Source organism: Myotis davidii, unplaced genomic scaffold (genome assembly GCF_000327345.1).
Source record: "Myotis davidii unplaced genomic scaffold, ASM32734v1 scaffold251, whole genome shotgun sequence".
Taxonomy (NCBI): Eukaryota; Metazoa; Chordata; class Mammalia; order Chiroptera; family Vespertilionidae; genus Myotis; species Myotis davidii.
This window is the reverse complement of record NW_006282378.1, coordinates 752,945-778,903: the sequence shown is the minus strand read 5'-3', so window position 1 is coordinate 778,903 and position 25,959 is coordinate 752,945. Positions and strand designations below refer to the sequence as shown.

At 50.2% G+C, this 25,959-nt stretch overlaps 1 protein-coding gene across 1 annotated transcript; it reads right to left on the bottom strand.

Annotated features, from left to right (window-relative positions):
• Window positions 1–323: 323 nt before the first annotated feature.
• CFAP45 (cilia and flagella associated protein 45) lies at window positions 324–25,749 on the bottom strand. Its single transcript, XM_015558596.1, has 13 exons — window positions 25,738–25,749; window positions 25,432–25,629; window positions 19,333–19,458; window positions 17,269–17,405; window positions 15,286–15,430; window positions 14,774–14,944; window positions 13,525–13,703; window positions 11,390–11,519; window positions 7,209–7,355; window positions 4,492–4,605; window positions 3,408–3,601; window positions 822–1,046; window positions 324–486 (listed from the first exon to the last, which is right to left on the bottom strand). Exons 1-13 carry the CDS (start codon window positions 25,747–25,749, stop codon window positions 408–410), a joined length of 1,857 nt encoding a protein of 618 aa, XP_015414082.1. The 3' UTR covers window positions 324–407.
• Between the last annotated feature and the right edge of the window lie 210 nt (window positions 25,750–25,959).

Below are 25,959 nucleotides of genomic sequence, written 5' to 3'. Positions count from 1 at the left end.
TCTCCAGCTCCTCGCCTCACCCCTGGAATGCCCGGGGCCAGGCCTGCACTGGAGGCAGAGGCTAGACTGCGCTGAAAGCTGACATGATGGCAGCATCCCAGAGGCTCACCAAAAGGCCAGGAGATGCCAGAACCAAGGGACCGCCGGGCTGAGCAGGACCGTGTGGAGAGCATCCCTGCATCTGGCCCCTGAGCATGGCCACGCACACCTGGGTCTCCTGGAACCTATTTTGCTGCACGTGCAGTCCCCTGGAGCAGCCACATGCCCACAGAGGACACGGAGCTGCTGCTTAGAGTAGAATAGATTTAATCTGTAACTACTAAACGTCTAGGTTAGTGGCAGTCACGGACACCCAGGGCCTGGGCGGAACCTCCCCCTGGAGGCATCCAGAGTAGCTGGGGGCACCCTCAGCTCACAGAGGTGGCGGGCGGGATGTTGGCTTTGCGCTCAGCTTCGATGCAGTACTTCTCAGGGAGGCCGGTGGCCCTGCGGGGGACACGGGGAGGGTGTAAGGGGAGGGGCGCCAGAGAGCAGGCAGCGGGGAGCAGGTGCGCTTTGGGTGGGGTTACAGACCTGGGACCCTGCACACGCCCCCAACCCCACTCCCAGGATTCATCCCCCAAACATGTTCCTGTCAAAGCCCCAGCATCCTGCCCAGTAGGTCCCAGGGAGCCGGGAGGACCCGGGCCCCCATATCCTGCTGGAGCCCCGTGCAGACGGCAACACCCCTGAGCGCCTCTGTCGTGCCCTGCGGTCCCCGGAATCCCAGCTGCCCGGCCCTTCCGCCGCTCTGGGGCCCGGAAGAGGAGCGGGAAGGGTACCTCAGCTCTTCAATCTTCTTCTTCTTGACGTCATTGATGCGCTCGCTGCGCCGCTGGGCCTCCTCCTTGAGGCGCCGGCCCTCCTCGAAGGTGGCGATGCGGTCCTGCACCAGCTTCTGCTGGTTCTCCCGCACCTGGCGCCGCAGCTCCTGGGCGTGCTGCATGCGCTCCGCCGCCCTCTTCTCCTCCACCAGCCTCTCCTTCTCAATCTGCTCCCTCTGAGCCCTGGCGGGGGACACGGGGTGTGGCATGGGCTGGCGCTGGGCTGCGCTGCCCCCCATTAGGGGACGCCTCCTGGGCCGGGGCCTCCAGGGGATGTGCTTCAGGGACCCACGCTCCTGCCCTCGCCTGGGGTCACTCACACCCCAACAAAGGTACCAAAAGCACCGCTTCACTTATTCACTTCCCTCTAGCCATCTCCTAGGAGGCCGTGCTTCGGAAATAGGAAATGGTGGCTATGGCAGAGATGCTCCTAGCGCTGGAAGACACCCACCACGGTGGTCACCTGGCCCTGGAGACACTAGATCTAGATACCAACCTGGGACAGCGGGGAAAATGGAAGTTTCCAAAGGGTTGGTCTTGCCTTAAAACTGACAACTAAAGCCCAGCCAGGTGGCTGGCTCGCCGGTTGAGCGTTGACCTATGAACTAGAAGGTCACAGTTCAATTCCCAGTCAGGGTCAGGGCACATGTCCAGGTTGCAGGCTCTACCCCCATTAGGGGGCCTGCAGGAGGCAACTGATCAATGATTCTCTCTCATCATTGATGTTTCTATCTCCCTTTCCCTTCCTCTCTGAAATCAATAAAAAATATTCTTTTTTAAAAAAACTGACTACTATGTATGCTTTAGAAGAACAACGCAAAGAACGAACAAATGGGTCATGACAGAAGCGGAACTTTCATTTCTTTCCATTAGTGCCTGCTAAAGGCAACACAGCTAGCCAAGGGCACAGCGGCTGGGGAGGGCACACCGCTGAGAGGAGACTGGAGCCCAGGGGCAGAATCTCTGGGGCCGGTAAGGAGGCTGCCTTCTTTACCAGGTACCCAGAGACCGTGGCACAACACTGAGGGCAGGGAGGCTGCAGAGCCAAAGGGATCACAGCCAGCAGGGACAGGCTGGGGGCCCAGAGTCCAATAAACGACCAGGAGCCTGGCTCTGCCAAGGACGGAGATTCCTATGGACCTGCTCTATCTCTGGCCGAGGCTCTGAGCCTGGTCCAGCAGCAACTAACAGGCTGTACCAAGAACAAGAACCCAGCCCTGGCTGGTTTGGCTCAGTGGATAGAGCGTCGGCCTGTGGACTGAAGGGTCCCGAGTTCAATTCCAGTAAAAGGCACATGCCCGGGTTGTGGGCTCAATCCCCAGTAGGGGTCATATAGGAGGCAGCTGATCAATGATTCCCTCTCATCATTGATGTTTCTATCTCACTCTCCCTCTCCCTTCCTCTCTGAAATCAATAAAAACATATATTTTAAAAAACAAAACAGGAACCTAGAGTGTGTAGTCCAAGAAAGTCGGGCTATGCCACTCGCTCTCTACTCATCTGAGCATAATTTCAGTAATTGGTAGCTCTCTACTCATCTGAGCATAATTTCAGTAGTTGGTACCGTTACCGCCCCAATTAAAGTCTTGTTTGCTTTGTTTCCTTTGGAAATGTTCTGATCTTATCATCTCACGATCTCATAGAGCAAAAATGGAGTCATTCCCAGTTAGACCAGAAGGGTTAGAGCCGGAGAACCCCAGGGGCCACGTCCAGGGGCAGATCTGCCTGATAGAAACCAGAGCAGCTAGGGCCGCTGACCGCTTTGAGGCAGGGATCCTGAGAGGTGTGAACGCCTAGCTTTCCTTTGTGTGTCACAGTTACCACTGGTCCATCAGAGAAAACAAACAAAAAAAAAGGATAAAGAGCTGGGGAGGCAGGAGACATGGACAAGTATAGGTGAGGTCCATCTCAACGAGTCTCTCACATCCTTCCTACGTGCATGGGCAGAAACAGTGTTTTATTCGTCCCTAACATTTCCCATAGCGCCCGTTAGTGTTTGAAGTTTTCTTCATCTCTCCTCACCTACCTGCTGCAATTTCATCCCTAACTGGCAGGGGGACATGGAGGGGGGCGGGGATGGCAGAAGGGACAAGATTCATACCTTTTCTTACACCTTCAACACTCCCAGATAAATAATCCCAATAATCCCCAATTCCTTCAACACTTCCAGGTTTCCAATTCTCTAATCGTAAAATTCTTGGCTCGCCCGGCCAGTGTGGCTCAGTGCTTGAGCCTATGAACCAGGAGGTCACAGTTTGATTCCCAGTCTGGGTTGAGGGCTCAACCCCTGGTGGGGGGCTTGTAGGAAGCAGCCAATCAATGATCCTCTCTCGTCATTTATGTTTCTCTCCCTCTCCTTTCCTTTTTGAAATCAATTTTAAAATATTTAAATAAAATAAAATTCTTGGCTCAAGTGTCTGAAATATTTCAATCATCCATCTGGTTAGAATGACCCCACCCACCTGGGCAAGGTGGATGTGTATCTGTCCGTGGGCATCCCTGCCACAGTACAAGGAAAGAGAGCGAACTTTCCACCCCTCGTACCTAAGGATCCTGTCGAATTCATCCCGGTCCCGTTGCACCTGAACTGCCAGAGTGTGCTCCTTGAACGCCACCTGCTCCATCCGAGTTTTCCGCAGTTTGGCCTCTGTTTCCATCTTCTTCTGCGCATTTTCCTTTTCCTTTCTGCGCCATTCTCTGTCTGCAACCTCCTGGTTGCGCTTTGCCCGCAAGGTATCCTGAGAAAGGAGAGGGCGAGGACACCAGTGAGGATGCAGAACAATCTCCCAGGGACCAGGTGCCTGGGGAAGACACCCCTTCACAGACTCCGACACAGCCTGAGAAGTTTTTGAACTTGATCAATGATTCTCAGTGGATGAAACGGCAGCAGGGCGATGAAGACTGACACTAACACAGCTGCTTTGAGAAGCTGCATGAATTTCTCTAGTAGCAAGGTTATTCTAGGAAAGAATAAATGCAATCCTGTCATAGAACTTTCAGGGCAGCCGGCCGGTGTGGCTCAGTGGTTGAGCCTCAACCCATGGAAAGTCATGGTTTTGATTCCTGGTCAGGGCACATGCCCAGGTTGCAGGCTCCATCCTCAGTAGGGGGCATGCTGCAGGAGACAGCTGATCATGATTCTCATCATTGATGTTTCCATCTCTCTCTCTCTCCCTCCCCCCCTCTCTCTGAAATCAGTAAAAATATATTTAAAAGTAAAAGAACTTTCAGGTCAGAAGGTACCCTGAGGGATCATCTTGTCCTCCCACCTCACTCATCCCAATGCTTTTCCTGGACCTCAGCCACCTCCAGGTAGTCCTGCACCTGTTTCTAATTTTAAAAACTGCTAATAATGGAGATGTTATGGTTTCCTCTGGGAACACATTTCAGTGATTAGTTAAGCTTGGAATTTCTTTATAAAACAGTCAAAAACTTGGACCTTACGCCCATAATGCATGCTCAGGCCTTGCTGCCTTAGACACTAGAAGCAGGCCGGCCCTTCTCTTTTAGATGACAGGGGTCTCAATAATTTCTTCTAAATCTCCACCCTCCAGGCCATCTGATAGGCTGCCACAGGAAGCGTTAAGGGAATGGAAGAGTTGGGAGGAAGTAGAAACTAAACAGGTACCTGTTCTGCCAGGTAATCCTGGACCTTTTCTTGCATGACCCTCATGCGGGCGATCTCCTTCTCCTTCTCCCTCCTGATTCTCTCCTGCTCAGCCTCAAACTCTGCTTCTCGAGCCTGCCAACAAGAAAGGCTTTGTAGGGTCCCTCCCATTGCCCCAGCCTTGCAGAAAGAAACGGAGCCCCCGCACCAGTCTGTCCAGTAGCTCCCCTATCGCCTGACTCCTCCCTGTACAGCGAAATGACTAGCAATGCAAGGACATGAAACCAATTAGCAAATTTGTAAAACACTTTCTCCTGTGTTAGCCCAGAGGGTCCTCGCATCTCATGAGATCGATATTGTAGATGGAGAAACTGATGTTCACAGAGATTAAGGGTCCTGCCCACGACTGCATACGGCTGGCTAGTCAGCAACCAAACAGGCTTTGCATGCAGGTTTCCTGAGCACAGCCTTCATGCTCCTTCCAACTTCACAGCTTCCAAGTTACAAGGCCACTGGGCCAAGTTTCTAAAAGTAACAACTGTGGCTCCCTGCCTGTCTTGTAAAGTTTAGGAGGTGGAGGTTATCTCATTAGTCCCTGGGCAAACAGCCAACATGCTTTGGGCAGTCCCACAGCGGTTAGCAGATACCTAAGGACTGAACCATCACAATTCGCTCCCTTTGCTACTCCTCTGAAAGAACAGATAAATCCCTAAAAGCTTACTAAATCCAGTTTCCCAACCACCATTCCAGGGCAGTCATAGACTAATGGTTCAGGTTGGGTGGAAATGTGATCTTCCCATAAAGAACTTCCCTTAGCTCTCATTCTGTCTACCCAGACTTCTGTGCAGCACAATGAGTGCCTGCTTGTGGGCTGTGCACACTGGCCGTTAGTATGCCAAGCTGGTCTCTCTGTTCCCCCCTTTGCTCTAGAACAGCCGTGGGCAAACTACGGTCCAGGGGCCAGATCCGCCCGTTTGAAATGAATAAAACTAAAAAAAAAAGACTGTACCCTTTTATGTAATGATGTTTACTTTGAATTTATATTAGTTCACACAAACACTCCATCCATGCTTTTGTTCCGGCCCTCCGGTCCAGTTTAAGAACCCATTGTGGCCCTCGAGTCAAAAAGTTTGCCCACCCCTGCTCTAGAATCAGGGCGGAGAACTCTGGAGGCTTTCATAGCCAATCAGCTCTAACAAGGCAGCACTGGCTGCAGGAACAGAGGCCACTGAGGTCAGGAAAGGGCTGATGACACACTTGGACACTGACAGTGGGCTGTGCGTGTGCCCGGTGTCTGATCCCTTTGTCAGTCATCATCCTCTTGCAGCTCCTCCTGTCTGTTCTCTCCATGTATGAAGGCCAGGCACGTTCCACTCCTGCCCAGAACTCGATGGTGATCTCTCATTGCTCCATGCTCCTAGCTCTGTGCAAGGCCCCAGGCATCCCCAACAACTGCTCTCAGCTCCCTGTCACTCACCATCTCATTTCTTACTATGGCCACCACAGAGGCTCTGCGGCAGCCAACAGACCTGTTCACCAACTCCGACTCCACCTTCACCTATTCAAAGCAGTAGCCGCTGAGTTCTATTGGTCTAGGTGTGTTCAGCCTAGTCGGACACTGGACACACACTGAAGCATTCAGGACATTTTGAATCAATCAGTGACTAGGTTCACGAGGAGGTTGTAATGATTAAATGAGACAACCCTCGTGAAGCACTTGGCACAGAGCCTGAGCACAGACTAAGCTCTCAACAAATGGCAGTTGTGTGATCGCTATGATGCAGGGACCACCTATGCCCCTCATCATGCGTTCTCAGTCTGTTCCCTGCATATCCCTGCATCCAATAAGAAAGCCAAAGCGAACAGGCCTTGTGAAGCTTCCTTTCTATGCTTTGCATTTGAAGAATATAGGTATATCACCTATGCCTTTTCAAATTATAACCACCTCCTCCCCTTGTCTGTCATTAAAACTCACTACTACAGAGAAGTATGATGTGCCCTCTGTCATCATGGAACCTCAAAACCAGAGAAGAAACAGGACCAACACACTTAGAATTGAATTCATTTTCCGCCACCTTGAGTCCTTCCCTTTCTTTTCACATAAATTCGTGTTCGCTCCATTAAAATAGTGCTTAAAAGCTTTCTTTTGCCCACCATTCCTCACAGAGCCAATCATTCCATTACCCCATTTTGCCCTAGAATGAGCCTGCACATTCCTAACTTTCATCTCCCAGTAACCATTGCAGGTGTTGCCTTCTGTTCTATGGGTTCCACAGTGAGGGATGGGGAAGACTCTATTTTCTAGTCCAGCACCCAATACAGGATGCCCAATATAGGAGTTTTCACAAGAAATTTATGGAAAGTTGACTCATGATTAATGGGAATATAAGTGTCCAGATCATGAGGAATCCACCGGAAACTTTAATTTCACCAATAGTTTTAATTTTCTTTCCTGCCTGCACCTGACCCTCATCCCAACTTCTAATCAAAGGTGTTAACAATGATAATAACACCCTAATTTGTGTGTGTGTTTTCCAGGCTATTCTCCATTAGTGAACAAGTGTACTGGACGGGAGGAAGAGAAAAAGAAGCCAAGCCCTTGAACTTAGGACTTAACTTTTAGAAGAAGAGGGGGCTGCTTTGCATTCGAGTCCCCTCAGTTCTCAGGCCTGCCTCTCCCCATGACAGACCTTCCATTCCTGGCCACAAGTCCTAAGTGTCAGAAAACAGGTCCCTACCATCTTCTTCTTGGTGAACTCCATCACCATCTGGTCTGCCAGCTTCTCCTGAGCCTGCAGCTCTGCTTTCTGCCTCTGGCTCTCATCGTTGATGCGCTTAATCTCAGCTTGCAACTTCAGTTTCTCCTGGTGCCTTCGTTCCATGTCCTGCCAGCAAAAGGAAGAGAGCCTCAGAGTAGAAGGGGACACAACCTAAAGATACTGGCATATAAGGAAAAAGTGACACACATAGATGCAGAGACACAAATGCTTCCATAGCTATTCGTTGTTAAAGCTGACATATATATATACACACATCAGAGAGGAAGGGAGAGATAGAAACATCAATGATGAGAGAGAATTATTGATTGGCTGCCTTCTGCATACTTGGGATCGAGCCTGCAACCCGGGCATGTGCCCTTGACCAGAATCAAACCCAGGACCCTTCAGTCCACAGGCCGACGCTCTACCCACTGAGCCAAACTGGCTAGGGCAACGCTGTTCTTTCAAGGGTTGTCAATGACCTCTTCCAGGCAAATGCCCTCTTTACAGTCTTCATCCAACTTGGCTTTGTGGCAGCCCCGCACACTGTTGATCTATTTATACTCTCAGGAAGTGGAGGATTTTAAAATTCTAATCAGTGTCTTGCACATGTCATGCCAAACCCCATCCCTATGGCTTTGCTCACGATGTGTTTCTCCTGTCTTCAATTTCCTTCTACTTAAACCCAAACTTTTGGTCATCATTAATAGTGACGATTTCAATAATAAGTATTGCCCTAATTGGAAACTTCCTATTCATTGAGCCTATTTCTAGCACTGAAACACATCCCAAACCCCTGAAAGTTAAGCCTTGTTATCTCTCTCGTGCAAATGAAGATGAGGCCCAGAGTTTAAGTAATTTGCCCAGAGCCAAATAGCTACTAAACTGCAGAGCCAGAATTTTGAAACCTGAGCTGTCTACGTTAGAGTTCCAACCTTCTCTGGAAATCTTGCTTGATTGCCCCAAGCTTCAATTCTCTCTTCCTTGCTTAATGTCTGCACACCTGCTGGGATTGAATAGCATACCACCTGGTAGGTGCCATGCATTTCCTGTGCGTTAATCTGTCACAGCTAGAGAACAGGGGCCATGTGTCACACTTCCTCTCTTTGTCAACAACATGTAGACCAATTACAGAAAATACTCAACCTACTCAACAAACTATTGCTAAATGCGATAACTATTGATAAAGAAAAACAAAAGCAACGTAGACACAGAAACACAGTGAGTGACAGAGATCAGAGAACCAAGGTGACACTGAGGGACAAGATGCCCTCTGAGGAAGGAGCCTCTGCCTTTCCCAGCGCCCAGCCTTTGGGAGCTCCTGATCACCAGGCCACTTCTGAGCCCAGCACATCTTCAGGCCCCAATGCGGAGGGACACTGGAATTTTGTGCAGCTGCCTCCCCACTCCCTCTATCAGACTCCTTGCTTCAAACTCTTCTACCCACTGACTCACCCTACGTCCCACACTGTTTCCAGCTCCCTCCATTCCTTCAAAGGCGAAACCCCTCCCGGGTCTTCCAGCACCTCCACAGCCCAGCTTCTACCCTGACTCATCCAAGCAACTCTACCAGCTCCCCCCAGCCTGACTCACGGCCCAGTTCAGGGTTCCTCCTTCCAGGAAGCCTTCTGAGCCAGCTTAGCCCAGCACATCCGCCTCTAACCATGTCCATGTGGGGCCCGAGTCATGGCTACCCCCACTCTCACCATACCCACCTCCTCGCACACTCCACGTTTCCCCTTTTGCCACCCTAACTCTTACACTCCTTTTTCCCCTCCTCCCTTTCCTCCTTTCCTTTCTACCTTCTCCAGCACCACCACTCTCCCCCCACCCCAGTTTTAGGCCTCCAGTGTCATTGGTACCCCAGACATTATTTAATCCCATTGACTCTCAAAGTTTAAAACAAAGCTGCCGACCTCTGATCTAAGACATACAATCATATGTGCATTGATTCATTTCTTTGCCTATTTATTTACTTATTTAATTTGTTGTCTTTGTTGGCTCATTTCATTTCTAAGATACCAAAGGACCTTCCCTGTTTCTCATCTTTGAAGCCATTCCAAAACAACCCCAGGGGAACTCCCCTCACTCTTCTCCATCCTGTTAGCAAGGTGGGAAAGCTACCCTTGTGCCATCCCAAGATGATACAGCAAATCTAAGCTGGAGAGGCACAGGTTTCTGCTTAAAATTGCCTAACAATACTTCCTGCAGACTCAGTGAGTGCCTATTAGAAGGGCAGCAAGGCCCCACTGGCTTGGTTCAGTGGTTGAGTGTCCTATGAACCAGGGGGTCATGGTTTGATTCCTGGTCAGGCCATATGCCCAGGTTGCGGGCTTGATCCCCAGGGTGGGACATGCAGGAGGCATCCGATCAATAATTCTCTCTAATCATTGATGTTTCTATTTCTCTCTCCCTCTCCCTTCAACTCTGAAATCAATAAAAATATATTTTTTAAAAAAGAAGGGCAGCAAAATGACAATGACACAATATCAGTGCAATGGTGTTGACTCAATGACACCAGGAACTTTCTCAGTGAGCCCACCATTCCCACTCACCATAATCTAATTGGACTTCCCAGCCTTCATTTCTCACCCCTTTCCCTGCATTATTTACCCCTTGCCTCTCCTTCCTGGACCTATTCCTCTCTCTCTCTCCTGAGCCAGGAATGTGATCAGGTCTCTCTGTCTTCGTGGCCCTGTTGACCCCCTTCTCAAGTAGTTCACAAGGCTACATGGCCCCTCATCATCCTGAACTATCCAGGTGATCTTTCTCCCACATTGCAGGTGCTCTAAGAAGCCTTCATGATTATAAGGCCATTCGTAAGACCCTTCAGGGGCCTCGGTCACTCATCACCATCAAAGGCACCACCAAATGACAACTCAATCATCCATGAATATGAGGGAGGAGGAATGAAATAAAAGTATATGTGTCCCACAAGGTAAGTGGAACCACGAGGAAGCAATCAGACAAATCAGAATGTGAGACATTCTTCAAGTCAACCAACGTGGATGCCTCAAAATATTAGTGTTATAAAAATACGTGAAGGAAGGAAGGAAGAAGGGAAGTCTTCTAGACCAAAGCACACTAAAGGGACGAGGAAGGAAGGAAGGAAGGAAGGAAGAAGGGAAGTCTTCTAGATCAAAGCACACTAAAGGGACTTAAGTAAGTGATTCTGGTTTGGAAAAAGAAGACAACAGAAATATATTTTTGGAACAGTTGGTGGAAATTGAATGTGAATTAAATATTAAATGATATAGGATTATTAGATTTGAATTTTTTGGTGGGGGAAGTGCTAATAGTACTGTTGACATGTAAGAGAAAGCTTTATTCTTCAGAGATGCAGACTGAAGCATTTAGTAGTTAAGTGTCAAGATATCTGCAACTTACTTTTAAACAGTTTAACATAACAGAATATGCATATATATCTAAAAGAGACAAGCAACTAAGGCATATTAGCAATCATTAAATCGGTGAAGTATTATGCGTGCAGTACGATTCTTTCCATTTGTGTGTATAAAAATTTTCAAAAGTGAAAAAATGAGGGGAAAAATAGTAAATGCTCCAAATGCTTGCCATGTCCCTGCTGTGCTTTTGTATACTGCAGCAGACCAGATAAGGCAAATAAAAGAGAATTTTTTTAAGTCTCCTTAGTTTGGTCAGGTATGTCATCATTTCTTACACAACAAGTAAGCCTACTAATTGTATTTAGGCTAACAGGGAAAAAGGTTTGGCTCATCAACACAATTAATGACACTGGGATGCTATGTTCTTTGAATGAGGTAACAGGAGGAAGCCTGGAACTAAGACACTGCTACATTCATCGACAAAGTGTATAATATCCCCAGGTAATTGAGGGGAGACCATAATGCATCCATCTGTTTATCTGTGTGAAGCAAGCAGCCATATATTTACTTTATGAGTCCACTCGCATGGACATGCCAGTCTTGGACCCCGGGTTCCTGGGAGGCAGGGACAGTCTCTATCCAAATCTTAGCTCATCCTCAGCATAGCGCCATGGCCAAATACATGTTCAATGTGGCAATAAAAAGTTGATGGTGATGTTGATGTTGTGAAATGAGCATGTGCCTGGAATCCCCAAATCTTGGAGGGCTCTGTTGCTGGTGCTGGCGGAACCTGGCACATCTGCCCAGCCCTATTACCCTGAGGTCCTCCTCTTGGAGCCGCTCCATGTATTCCAGCATCTGCTCCTTCTCCTGCTCCTGCTGCTCCGCAAACAGCGATCGCTCCTCCTGCTTCTTTTGCATCTGTTGCATAATGTGCCGTTTTCCTCTGGAGGAAACAGAGCCACATGTCTTAGAAATCAAGGGTCTGTTCCTCTAGGCTCCAAACTTCAGCCAAGTGACTCCCAGAATGGGAGGCATGGCAGGAAGAATTTGAGATGTGTCCTAGCCATCACTATGGTTCCTGAGCCCAGATCAAAGTCCTCCCCAGTGTCTCCAGGGGTCAGTCCTCTCTCTTCCGAGCTCCTGATTCTGGGGCTCATACTTCTTGGTATTCCCTTTCTTCATTTGTTTCAAAGAGTGCACCCCACATAATGAACCGTCTCCCTTTCAGCATGTAAAGAGCTTCTGAAATCCTATCACCTCCCAAGCCTTCCCAGAGTAATCACAGGAAGCTAGCTTTGCATGCTAGCTCCACAGAGCTTCAAGAGTTGAACATCGACATGGGTCATCTATCTGTCTATCGCTATCCTATATAATAAAAGTGTAGTATGCAAATTGAAAAAAAAAAGTTGAACATCGACCTATGAACCAGGAGGTCATGGTTCGATTCCCAGTCAGGGCACATGCCCGTGTTATGGGCTCAATCCCCAGTGTGGGGTGTGAAAGAGCCACTCAATGTGTCTCTCTCATCATTGATGTTTCTATCTCTCTCTCTCTCCCTTCTTCTCTGAAATATATATATATATTTTAAAGCCTATGACTTCCCCTTCCTCCAGTTCCCCTGCTATCACCCCGGGTCCTGTCATCCCACCTTATTTCCTATGCCTAGTTTGCTAACTCTTTTTCTTATACCCTATCTTACATTTTGAGATTGTCAAATGCTAGTGAACAGGGCTGAGTCTGACAAACCAGATTCTACAATCAATGTGGCATAGCTCCCTCTGTGTTATTGGGATGTCAATAGACTTGGAACCACCCAGACCTCGTGATATACAAGTAAAGACTGGGAGAATGAGAGATGACACTAATCAGAATAAGAATCCAGGAGAAAGAGTACAAAAGTCACTTCCAGGTAGAGAACTTGATGGCTTCATGACTCCAGATGAAATAAACAGAAGTAATGAGTAAGAGTTGCATGAAAGCAGGTTTAAACTCAGTACAAGGACCAGCTCAAATCCTTAGAGCTGCCTAATGAGGCAGAAATATTTCCTTGATTGGAGCTATTTATGCAGAAGATGAAGAGCCATTTAGCCATTAAATAAACTTTTATTGGAAGCCTACTATGGTCTACCAAGTGCCTACTAGAAGTCTAGAGATGAATGGTGCAAGAGAACAGAATACAGATGGGGAAAGAGAACTGCCATTCAGTGTAGTACAAGCACTATTTATGGAAGTGATTTTTGTAGTATATGGTTGGTGTACTAAATTTGGACACTATGATTTTATAATTTACTTGTCCTGGATCTTATCCTTTTCTATAAAATGAAGAAAACTAAATTCATTTATTCAAACATGTATTAAGAACCTACTACAGGCCACACACTCTGCTAGTCCCAGGAGCTACAGAAATAAATGAGGCAGGGACCCTGTCCTCCATGACCATGCAGTGTAGTGAGGGTCAGAGACAACAATGCAAGAAATGGTGTGCTAGATATCAACACAGTGTGATGGGACACAGAGGACAGAGCCACTGAGTCTCCTGGGGAAGTGAGGGAGGTGTCTCGGGGGAGGTGATAGCAAACTGCATACTAAGGGAAGAGACAGTGTTTTCCAGGGAAAAGTAAAGAGAAGGGTATTCAAAGCAGTGGGAGCAACAAAAGCCATGAACTTGTGACAAGACCTGGCATGGTGGGGGACGGGGGAAACATAGAGTAGATGGCAGGAAATGGTGACCAGTGAGGCTGGGTGGGGGCCAGATGGTGAAGCATCGGTTATGATCTTGGAAACAAGCTTTAGGACGTTCTGTGATTCCATAGTCACTTTATAAAGGTCTTGAGATAATAATAGCTGATGACAATGGCCGTTTCTCATCTCTTCCCTCTGTGGAAATCTACTGGACCTAAAGATTCAAGAAAATGGCAGAAAGAAAGATGCCCAAACCACCTCTTTACCGGATTCTTTCCTCTCTCCTCTTCTTGAAAAGATCCTCCTGCCTTTGAAGGGATTTCTGCCGTTCCGTCTCCATCATCTGATCCAACCGCTTCTCCTCTGCATCCAGTTCTTTCTGAATCAGCTGTTTCTCCAGGATCTGGGCATCCCGGACGGCATGGCACTTGGCATTAAGGATGATCTGCGGAGGAGAAGTGAGATTGTGGGACTAGGTCTGGGGGTAAGGTTAGGGAGGGATGCACCATGGGGGTGTGGAAGTTGGAGTGGAATGTTATCACATGTGCTAGAAATGCACATGGCTGCTCACAAGCCCAGAAAAGCAAGAGCATCCTTATATCTGACCTTCCCTTCAATGTTACTCAAACATAATACCCACTGGGCTCCTGCTAAATGCTTCTTTCAGGAAACTGACTCTTAATGTTGGGGGCCATGGGTCACACTTTTGTGAAAGCTATGGGGCCCCCGGGTAGACACACAAAATCTCCATGAAACTTCAGAGCTACATGGTCCCCCTTAGGGACCCATGAACCGCAGTTAAGGCCCTTGCTCCACTCCTCGGGGAAACTAAAACACTCATGCAGAGTCCAAGTCACCACACTGTTAAGCTGGAAGAGCCCAACGTGATACAGAAGGGGATTTAAACCCAGGACCATCAATAAGAACCATAAAGTAAAAGCTTTGGAAAATAAAAGGAGGCGTAGGTAGAGAGACAGGGTGTAGATGAAGGGGCTGGGGGGTCAGCATTGTTCATGTGGTTGGGAAGAGTGAACCACGTGCCAATGAGGGATTCAAATGAGCCTCTGGTCTTCATGCGCTCAGCTACAGCGCTTCAAAAAGAACTCAATTGCCTGGCCCACCCTCTGTGGCCAGCATTGCACTAGCAGGATAAAAATAAGAGCAAACTCCTCCCATGTATTCATCAATCCGCAGTATGCAAAGCCTGTCCCATATTTTAGTTCATTTAATCCTTCCAATAGTTCTGCCCAGTAGTTTTACCACCCTCACTTTACAAAACAAGCAAGCAAGGTTCAGGAGGGGCAAGAGGCGTGCTGCAGGTCACACCACTAGCTCAAGGCGAAGCCAGAGCTCTCTTCGATCACAGCAACCACGTGACAGATACAGCTCTCCCCCCACCTTCCTTCCCCAAACCCCCAGCAACCCCTCACCTCGCCCCCTCCTTGCCCCACCTCCAGCTGAGGCCAATGCTGTCCAGTGTGTGGATAAGAGGAGGGGGAAATGCAGAGCCCCGACCTTGCTCATGTCCCTGAGCTCCTCCTCCTGCTCTATCCGCAGCTTGTTGGCTCTCTGCAGAAGGTTCTGGGCCCTCTCCTTGGCCTCCTCCTCTAGGTCATCGAGCTTCTTGTTCTTCATCCAAATCATTTCCTTTTGTTTCATGACCTTCTTGCGTGTGGTGACTGCATCCTACAGAAGACCGTCTGCGTCAGTGTGGGATGGTTCCCTGTGCCGTGTCCTGGGCACTAGACTGGCTACCGCAAGTGACCCAATATTATGCTCGCTCCACCCCACCACGCTATCAGAACCCAGAAGTTTCTCAGCCTGGTTTTATCCTCACCCCTCCCCATCCCCACCCCCTCCACCCATGTTGCTCCCACAACTGATCTTCATCCGATAGCATATCTCCATCCATGCCTTGTTCCAGGGTCCCCTAACAAGAGGTCCCCATCTCAGGGGAAGCTGGCCCCTCCCCAGGATATCTCTCTTCCGCCCCCCATCCATAGGGACCAGGGCTCGAGGGTAGCTACCAAGGCGGCTTCCTTCTCCTTCTTGAAGGCCTGGGCCCTGCCCTCGAGTTCTTCTTTGGTCAGCACTTGGGATGCCCATTTAATCCGCTCAAACTCTTCAGGACTCATGATAAGGGACTCCCCGGAGGGATCCTCTGTGGGAATGCTGACACAAGGAATGAGCAAAGTTAGGGAGGGCGGTGAGGGCAGGCTCTGCTCCCTTCCTCCCTCATCACTGCCAGCCCTCCCTCCGACACACACATGGCCAGCGGGAGGAGACACTGCCAATTGCACTGCGGATCCCCTGGGGAAAAACACCCCAGGAGACGGTGACGTAGCATCCTAGGCTATAGGGACATTTTAAGAACTTTTTCTAAAAGGCCCAGCTTATGTGTTGCCATCTCTGTGTAGCCATCCCTGGCCTTCCCCCCAATGTACACATATGCAGACCCCCTCCCCCCACCAACAGACCACCTGCTGCTCCGAGCCCACCATGATCTGCCCTCACTGCCCTGTGGCAGCCGCGGGCAGGGCCTGTTTCCTTGCTGGATTACAAACTCCGTCAAGGACACGGTCTGTGCCTTAACCACATGGGCAGCCTAGTTGCCAGCCCAGCGTTGGGAACAGAGTGAGAACTCAAAACAAAGCTGCTGAATTCAACTTTAAAAATAGATTATTCCTCGAGGATGACATAAAAAGGGCAAGGGGACGCCAGACAGGTTGAAATGAATACCAGTGAGAAAGCTAAACACCCTGTCCATTCAGCCCCGAGAGAAGCTTTGAACCCTAAATATTAATTAAAATGTCTGATCAACACAGTTGGAGACAGGTCTATAGACCTCTCCTTTCCAGCCGCCCAACCATTCAACAAACCAATAGGTAATTATAATGATTACAAACAAATGACATACATTAAAGATGGGGGTGGGGGAGGGAGGGGGTGGGAATAAAGCCGCTTCTGGGTGAGGCCCTTTAACAGGCACCAGGCCAGGAGATGCACGGCTGGGGCAGGAAGTGAAACCTCAACTAATAAAACTAATGTCGGGGGAGGTCCAGGAGGTGGAGCTAATGAGTGAGTGGATTCGGGGCTCAGCCAAGATCTCCTGGTTCACTGAGTGGCAGGCCCAACACAGCCCGGAACCTGAAATGACCAGGAATGATCTGAATCCGAGGTGGCATCTCCTAGGCTTTCAGCAGCCCTGACCGGGAACCGGCAACTTCATCTCCGATGTGTTTTCAGAACTAGGTCCCTCCAGAAAAAGGCCATTTGTGGCGGAGTCACGGGGCTGCTGACCACGTCTGGCCGTGTGATGCCAGGCTGACCAGACATTGCTCCTGGAACTGTGTCCCAGCTTGTGACACAGGCAGCATTTTCTAGAAATTCGAGCTTTTAGCCGATGGGGCCAGAGCAGAAAGAATGGCTTCAGAGAATCCCAAGCAACACACCGCATTGCTGAGTGAGGCCTAAGCCCCGCAGGAGGGGCCAGGCCCGGGGGCAGCTCCGGCAGGGAAGCTGTGCTGACCTAATCCCAAAAGAACCCAAGAGCCTGTGGGAATTTCCTCTTTTGGCCTCAGAGCCTGGGAAGATGCCAAGGGCCTAATTAGGCATCTGGTCAGTTTCCCTTTGCTTCGGATTCCTGATGTGCCAAAAGGAAGTGATTCATCTGGACCATTCCCTCTACCAAGTGCCCTCATGGGGGCTCAGCGAGGACCCACTAAGCCCCTCCCCGCTACCAGCCGCTTAGTTCCACAGCAGGGAGAAGGGAGGGCAGAGAAAGAAGCTGGGAATCAAGGGTAAAGGGAATAACAGATACAAGAGGGGGGCAGCTAAGAGGTCAAGACGAAGAAGAAAAGAAGGAGAACCATAAAACACACAGGGGCAATGACCACGAATGAAGTGGAGACTTGACCGTGAAACCAGGTGGGTTCCCCATTTCCCGGCGCAGGTCCTCAGCACCGGTGCAGCTGGGATGAGGGCGCAGGTCCTCAGCCCTGGATACTCACATGAGTTCTCGGATCAGGTCCCGGGTGATGTGCTGGATGGTCTTGGGCTTGTGCTCCAAGACCAGAGCAGAGAAAGTTTTCTCAATGGCATGCTTATCTCGGAGCAGCACGATGGGGCTGTCGCTCTGGGCCGCGGGCTGACGGTTCAGAAGGACAGCTTAGAAGCTAGTCACCTCACTTCCTGCTGGTCAGTCCTAAACTTCAAGTGTGGCCCTCCCCTCTCCTGGGGCTTCCACCCTATCCAGTGGCAGGGGAGGCTGGCTGGGGCACAGGCTGCAGGCCCACGAGAGCAGCCAGGGCGCCGAGGAAGTAGGTGGCGCTCTGCACTTGAACATGGCCAGATGTGCTCTGTGCGGACCGGCTCTTCTGAGAACAAGGCCTCTATAACTTGTGCAGATACTCCTGGACGGATAGGAAGTGGGGGTTGCTAGGGTGTGTCCATACCCAACCTGAAACCATCAGGAATAAAAACTCCAGATTCTCATCTTTCCATGGTTTATAAAAGAAGAAGTAATCCTCTCACTGTGGACCCAAAGCAATACAATTTGTTACAGACTCATTCAATCTATGATATTCATATTTTTAAATCCTTTCTAATGATTACTTTGCTTTGATCCCCCAAAGAAAGCTATATGGGAGGGGGGCGGGGGAGAGTTAGAAATGGCTAAATGGCCTGGTGGAGACCTGCCTTTAAATCTAAAATGAGAAAGTCAGAATGTTAGAATTCAGCAAGAATACAAATTAGATATGTATGATTTTTTTCAAAAGTTTCTTGACCGGGAAGGAGTTAATAAGAAAATGAAATCGCTTATTTCAGGAAGTGTTTGAACACCGGAGAAACTGTCATTCATCATTAACGCAGTGACTGTGGTCCTGAGTGGAGGCAGGGGGAGCCCTCCGTGGAGGTCCTTCCTGGCCCGAGGACCTCACAGGGCACAGAGGTCCCTCCCGACTGGTGCTGCCACCTGGTGCCCATCTCTGCTTCCGAATGGGCATGTCAGTCATGCCACAGGCCCCTTCTGCCCCCTGCTGCTGGTGGAGAGACTTCCTGGACTCTCACCCAGCAAGAGGGCCCAAGAAGCAGTGCCAGGACAGGCGTATTTCTGGCTGCCCCTTCTGCTGGGCAGCAGCACTACTCAGCGAACTCAGCCATTTCCAAATCTGTCTTTGCTTTGACTGGAAGAGTCCCCATGCGCCCCAAACAAACAAACAAAAAACATGGAAATAAAATTGCATTCCTTGATTCTCTCCAGGGAAACTGTTACAGAATGGGGGGTGGTCTCTAAATGCAGAAAGATGCCTGTCCTGATCCGTCTGAAAAGTCCCTTCACGGTGAAGCTGGTGAGAAGCAAGGACAGATGTCACCTCTCCTCTCCCCAGCCCTCCCGCTGCCAGAGGTAGTCACACCAGTGTTCAGGCTTCTACCCCCCTTTTCTCTCTCTCACTGCCCTTCTCGCTGTGTTTGTGCCTCGTTCTCTTTCTAGACTTGCCTCTCTTCGTTCTCGCCTACTGAGCTCCATGTGTACCGAAGTATTCCAAGTAACATCCAGCTCTCCTTAGCCTGAAGGAGTTGTCAACCTCTTGGCCAGGACAACATTTGCCAATAAAGACCTGCCTGTGTCCCAAAGCTGAGAAAGTGTTTTCGTTGAGCACCTGCGAAAGGAGGAGGACTTTGTGTTTTGTTCTGATGCTGTTCTTGGATGGAGGGGGGAATGTGTCGCTCTGTGTCTTAGTCCAAGTGGCCCTACCATGTTTTCCTCATGGATGTTCACTGAGCAACTACCCAGCTTTCTGCAGCTGAGGGTCCCCTCCAGGATTACAACAGATGTCCAATGCTGGGCAGGCATGAGAACAGAATGGGTGGGGGAAGCCAGGTGTCCTGTTCATGTGGGCCCCACTACGTGTCAGAGCTCCCCTGCTTGCCCTCAGAACACCCCTCTGTCTTCATCTGAGAGGTACCAGGGAGAGGGATGACATGCACGGTGCTAGCTGTGTCCTGAGGAACACGAGTCCAGGTTACCGCCTGCAGATGGCAGCGACCTGGAGGGGCTGGGTTAGGGTTACCTTGTTACCTCCGAAGAGGATCTCGTCTACCTCGCAGCTCACAGCTTTGGTCCGATAACGAGACCGATTCCTGGACCTGGTGGAAGTGGTGGAAGAGGAGCTCGTGACGCCAGTTGTGCTTAACGGCTGCAGGGAGAGGCAAAAGGTTTCAGCCATCAGCACTGAGTACCATCTGGACCCTTGGCAAGGTAAGCGCTTCATCAGCCCACGTCAAGGTAGGTAGAGGTGCATGTGGAAAAGCCACAGGGGGAAAGTACCCGGATAGACCCTGAAATGTTGGGGACACCCCCAAAGAAGAGAGGGTTCTCTGAGTAGGGACCAAGCTCAGTGAGAAGGGCATTTCTGCATTCCCTGAGCTGAAGGCCAAGTCGTCATGCCGCATGGAAGCAAGAGGGGAGGCAAGGAGGGTGGCAGGAGGGTGGCAGGAGGGTGACCTCGTTGTCCCAGTTCCCAGTTCCCACAGGGACACTCCCTGGTGAGGCCCTTTTGGCTTGTCTCCCCAGAAATGTATAGTGTCCGCTTCACCTCCAATAGTCTCGGCATGAGCTCCAAGCTCCCCACTCTGCTACCTGTACTCTCCAAATCGCCACAATCTCCCAGTGGGGACCAGAGGGCATCAAGGATCGGAAACTACCTTGCCCGCCACTTGGCACACGGTTGGTGCCTAACAAACTTCAGTCGATGAGTGATGCTACCCTCAGACAAACCCATGCATAACGTCCACCACCTGGCGTTCACTCCCAGGACCCCTTCCATGTGCGTTCGTCCATGTTAACCACCCGTGTCTTCCTATGTTTGGGAAGTTCCCATCAAGGCGTGGGAGACAACGCTCATCTCTGACTAGCAAAGCTGAAGACACCAGATGTTTGCCCTCCGAGCCTGGGCAAAGCCCATCTGATCACCAAAGCCTGGCAAGGGTTAGGGAACTAGTGATGTAAAAAGGAGAACAAGGAAAACATTTGTGGCAAAAGAGGAAGTTGCAGCCATGCCCAGTGTCTGGGGCAATGCTGATGAGGACACCGGCAGCAGCACCCCGCAGCCAGAGCTGCCAGCGTCGGGGTACAACCCAGCATCAGGGTCCCCGCCAGACCAGCGCTGGGTTGTGATTTTGGCCTCTGTTCTGGCTGCAACTTCTCCTTTTCTTCCCATTTTCCAAGCCTGGTTTCCCAGCCTTGGTGTAAAGTCCATGTGCTTCCCAAAATCCTTAAATTAGGGCTTTGGCTCTGCTGCTTCTAACCAGGAGCCCTGACTAATACCAACTCCTTCCCAGAGCTCATCCAGCCTCAGCTCAGGCCCCAGAAAAGTCTCTCCAAAACGGTGGCTTCTGTGAGGACGGAGGGACCACCCCAGGCTTAACCCACAGCTGATTCAAGTCTCACTGTGGAGGAGCCCACATCTCCCCCGGGTGTCTAAGCTGGGATGTCTCCGGGGAAGGGGCTCCACACACTGTCTCCCAGGCCTGGGAATCAGCAGCTGTCAAGGGGGCAGGGTGGACAGGGAAACGGACTGTGCATTCCAGGGCTCCAAACCCTGGACGGTGTGTTTTGAAAGCTCTCTGTCACCCGCCATGACCAACCAGACACCCCAGCACTATCCACCCGTTTCAGGTTTCCACACCATGTGGGCCATGACTCTCCAGCCGGCTCTGTTCCGTGCGAGCAGCACTGCTGTATGTCCTGCCCAACACTGCCCGGCCCTGCTAGCAACAGGCTTTCGGAGGGACCAGCCCTGGGAAGACTCAGTCAGCCCCCATAGAGCAGAGCAGAAAAGCTGGGTTTATTGAAAGGCAAATACCACAGCCCGAGGAGGCTCATAACAGACTCAAGGTGAGTGGAGAGCAACTGCCCCCCTTTCCACCGAAAACAGAGTCAGAGGAAATGAACAGACACTGCAATAGGTGGAATTGAGGCTAAGCAATGGGAATAACTGGAGAAGGTGGAGGAGACTGGATCGTGGGGAATGGTGTGAGTTCTGTACATAATCAAGGAAGGGGATGTGGTCCTGACACACAGTAGGAGCTCAATATGCATTTGATGGAGAATGAATGAATGAATGAATGAAACCAAGCAAGATGGCCTCTCCAGGGCTGAGGCCAGATGGAAATGGAAGCAATTCTGGAAAAGGCCCGCCTGACTCCGGGTCACTCTGCCACTCCACACTTTCCACATCGCCTACGGCCTGCACTGTGGAAAGGAAGGTCTGTGAAAAGGTTAGAGGTCAGATGGGAAGTATCATTATTGTTTTGTGTTTGTTTTCCTGTTGTTGGTTTGTTTGTTTGTATTTTCAAGAATTCCTACCCTGGACGGTTTGGCTCAGTGGTTACAGTGTTGACCTGCGAATTGAAGGAATGTGCCCTTGATCGATTCTCAATCGAGGGCACGTACCTCTGTTGCAGGTTCAATTCCCAGCCCTGGTCAGGGCGCAAGTGGCAGGCAACCAATTGATATGTCTCTAACACAATGATATTCCCTGTTTCTCTCTCTCTCTCTCTCTCTCTCTCTCTCTTTCTTTCTTTCTCTCTCTTTCCCCCTGCCCCCCACTCCTCTGCCCCTTCCACTCTCTCAAAAGATCAATGGGAAAAATATCCTCACTCCTTGGGTAAGGATTTAAAAAAGAAAGAACTCCTGCAGGTTCTCCCTTGTGCTCAGATGGGTCCTCGGGACTGATGCTCCATCGCCTCTGTCCTGCACCCTTGGTACCCAGGTCATGAGGAAGTCACACAAGAGATCCTCGACTGCCTGAGCCTAGAAGTCAAAACAGAAGGAGGAAAACAAATGACCACAGAGAAGTGGCCGCCGAGCAGAGCCGAGGGAAGCGCTGAGCTCCAGGGCTGGGTGGCTGAGAAAACCTCACTTGGGAAATGCTGACTGTAAAGCCACAAGCCGCACATCAGGGCCAGAATCACCAGTTTGCCAAGAGCAGCAAGAAGGATCGGAGAGGTCACTGTGTAAAAACGCTAGAAAAAAAGAACCAAGCAGGATGGGAAAGTTAGACCCCTCTGGGCCAGAGGCAGGAGCCAAAAGGTGCTTTCAGGTGGAGAAGGGACGGTTTTATTTCTCTCATGACCAAGTAAGCACCCCCACGAAGCTGAGCAGGGCCTGTCCAGGCCCTGGGGGAGGCAGGTCTTTAAGAAAAGGAAGAGAGACAGATAAAAACTGGTAGTCATACCTGAGGAGGGAAGGGTTTTGGGGAAGATGAGGCCTGGGGACAGATAAAGATATCAGACCTGCTTTAAAATGTTCATCTTGGTGACTTAGGTCCCCCCCAGCAGCACAAAAAGTGGGCCACTGCTGGGAACTCCGGGAGAGATCCTGATGCGTAATATTCGTCAGTCAACTGCATGGTGATTTTGACTTAGTCATTAGTATAGGATGATCTACACAGCCTACTGTTTTAAAGAAAGCAAATTATAAAAAACATGCATGTAACCCTATAAAAATATTTGTATGAGGGTATGCACCCAGAATGTCCTACTTAAAGAATGTTCACAAAAAAATGTTTAATTTCAGGTGCGCATTATCATCTTAAGATGTTTCTTGTGTTGAATAATTTTCTGCAGGGAATAGATAACTCTTTTTATGATCAGGAAAAAGAAACTATTTTTATTTAAAAACAGAAACACAGCAATGGGCCTGATGCCCCAACTCTGAACACAGGTGAGTCTAGCCCTTTAAAAACTGCAGCATTTGCCCTAATCAGTTTGGCTCAGTGGATAGAGCATCGTCCTGCAGACTGAAGGGTCCCAGGTTCGATTCCGGTCAAGGGCATCTACCTTGGTTGCGGGCACATCCCCAGTAGGGGGTGTGCAGGAAGCAGCTGATTGATGTGCTCTCTCATCGATGTTTCTAACTCTCTATCCCTCTCCCTTCCTCTCTGTAAAAAAATCAATAAAATATATTTAAAAAAATAAAAACTGCAGCATTTTATGTCCCCAGATGTTCCACTCAATTCCAGCAACGCAGAGCTGGGACGGGGCTGAAACAGGTCAGCATGGAGTTTGCCCGACAGAACTGTAACGCCTGTCAGCAGAACACAGATGAAGTCATGTTCTTCCCTGGCTGTTCCCTCCACCCAGGATCTGGTTCCTCTTTTGCACTAGGTTCGCTGCAGGCTAGCACATTCAGGCTTCAAGCTCTGGGCCCGATTCTACTTATTTTTTCTGTGGGCTTTGGTTACTGAGAAGGGGATGCCCAGGCAGCAGGCACCTTGCCTTTTACTAAGTGATTCACTCAGCTCATCTCTTTCCTCAAATGGAACCAGATTGGCCACCTGTGAGATGGCATCTGAAGGTAACATCCTAGTCCAGTGATGGCGAACCTATGACACGCGTGTCAGAGGTGACACACGAACTCATTTTTTTGGTTGATTTTTCTTTGTTAAGTGGCATTTAAATACATAAAATAAATATCAAAAATATAAGTCTTTGTTTTACTATGGTTGCAAAGATAAAAAAATTTCTATATGTGACACAGCACCAGAGTTAAGTTAGGGTTTTTCAAAATGCTGACACGCCGAGCTCAAAAGGTTCGCCATCACTGTCCTGGTCACTACTGAGGCCCGTCCCTCCTCCTACAGGATGTTGTTTTCCTCGTTTTTGTAAAAGTCCTGAAGATCTTCCCAGTAGTGAGCCTCACCCCAGCACCACTACCTTTCCCCATCCCCCCAAGCACTCTTGAAACCACTGGGAAGCACCATACACACACACACACATTTACATACATACACACGCACCCTCGCTCACACACACCTGGCCTACCAGAAGAGCAGAGGTCCCTACCTTGGGCCACTGCTTCTCAAAGGTGCCTTTATGCCCAGTCCTGTCCAAGGGATTTCAGAAGGGCTACATCAGCAGGCCAAACCTCTGCCCTGAGTGGCCCTTGGGTGGGGAATCCCTGATCTGGGTGCACAGAAGCCTACAAGTCTAGCCCAGCACAACTTACTGATTAATTTGGGCTTGGAAATATAAAATTTTTAAAACAGGAGAAAGAAAGAACATTCACTATATGCCCTTATATGCCAGGCATGGTGCTAGGCTCTCACAGACAGACATGGGCCCCACACCACTGTGCCTGGAAGGCACTGACAGCTGAGAATGACAGGCATAAGGAAGCTAAGGGAACCCTGCAGGGAGGCCTCAGAAGCAGGGACCTTTGCTAAAGACGTGTTTATTTTATAACTAACAAAGCTCTGCCGAAGTCTCTACACCTGACCCACTGAGCCCCAGAAAAGCAGCGTCACCTCTGGGCATGAGTATGTCCACCAGTTCACCCAAGGAGCCACCTTTCCCACCCGGTATGTCCCCAGAAATTCTAGGGTTATTTCCAATACCCCAAGGCTGCAGCACCTGTTCTCAGCCCTTCTTCCTTCTCCCTCGGGGACCTGCACACTCCTCACTGGAGCCCAGGAGTCCCCTGCTAGGTCCTCCCAGGCCTGCTGCCCCTGCTCAGCCCTCATGACCCTGGCAGTCCTTCTGCCCCACGAAACCCCGGGCTGATCAGACCTGTCCCCATCGCTCTCCGGCGCCTTTCAGACCTGGTACCTTCCTCATTCATTCATTCTTTTGCAGATGTTTGTTGAGTATATACTGAGGGACCCAAGCCCCAGTAACAGAAGAGAAAGCTGAGCATATTAAGTGACTTATGTGTTGTCACTCTGCTAGTTCGTGGCAGAACAGGTCTATGTAACCTGTCATCCGGCCTCCTCACCAGTGGTTTTTCCCCATCACATCTCTGTCTCCAGCCCAGAGGAGACGAAGAAGGCTGAGACAGCCCTTTCTCCCCAACTCCCAGGGTCAGCAGCAGGACGCATTATCGATCCCTATGGACCCCCCCTCGGAGGAAGAAGTTACTCAGGAATTCCCTAGTTTCTTCTAGAGGTGTCTACCCCGCTCCAGGGCCTTCCTGATACCCAGACCGTGACCCAACTTCTGTGCTCCCCCAGTTCTCCGCTTCTCCGGCTCAGAAATCCAACCCAATTCCGCACACATGACGTGCTACCCGAGGTCTCCTCCACCACGGGGCCCTCACCATCTCAGCCGCGCCTCTGCCGCCTCCGCCGCCGCTGGCACTGCCAAGAAGGCGCCGGGTGTTGACGCGTTGCCATAGCAACCAAGAGCCCGCGTTCCTGGTCCAGGCCCCGCCCCTGCTCCCGGCTCCCGCGGGCGGGGGCGACGTGCTGGTGGCCCCAGAAACCCGAAGCCTCCCTTAACCAGTCGGGCCGGCGCTGGAGCTGGAGCCTGGCGCCCTGGCGCGCGTCCCACTCCTCGCTTCGGCCTTGGCTGAATTCTTGAGGCAGGACCTGAACCCTCAAGGGAATGGCATGGGTCCTCAGGATCCAACTGCCAGCAGCCCCTCCAAGAGCCAGGCCCAGGGTCACGGTTTTCCCCAGACACCCCACTAAGTTTACCGTGGTTACCATGGTTGCCCCAGTGAGGTGCCAAGCCAAACCCTGATGAGAGTTTAGTCTGCAAGAAGCAAGCAGGATCAGAAGGAACCAGTTTCCCAGCAGGAGAATCTGGGTAAGCCAAAGCCAGGAGGATGTGAATGTCACTACAGAGCAGTTCCTTAAAATGTGGGCTCAGCCCTGGCCGGTTTGGCTCAGTGGATAGAGCTTCTGCCGGTAGACTGA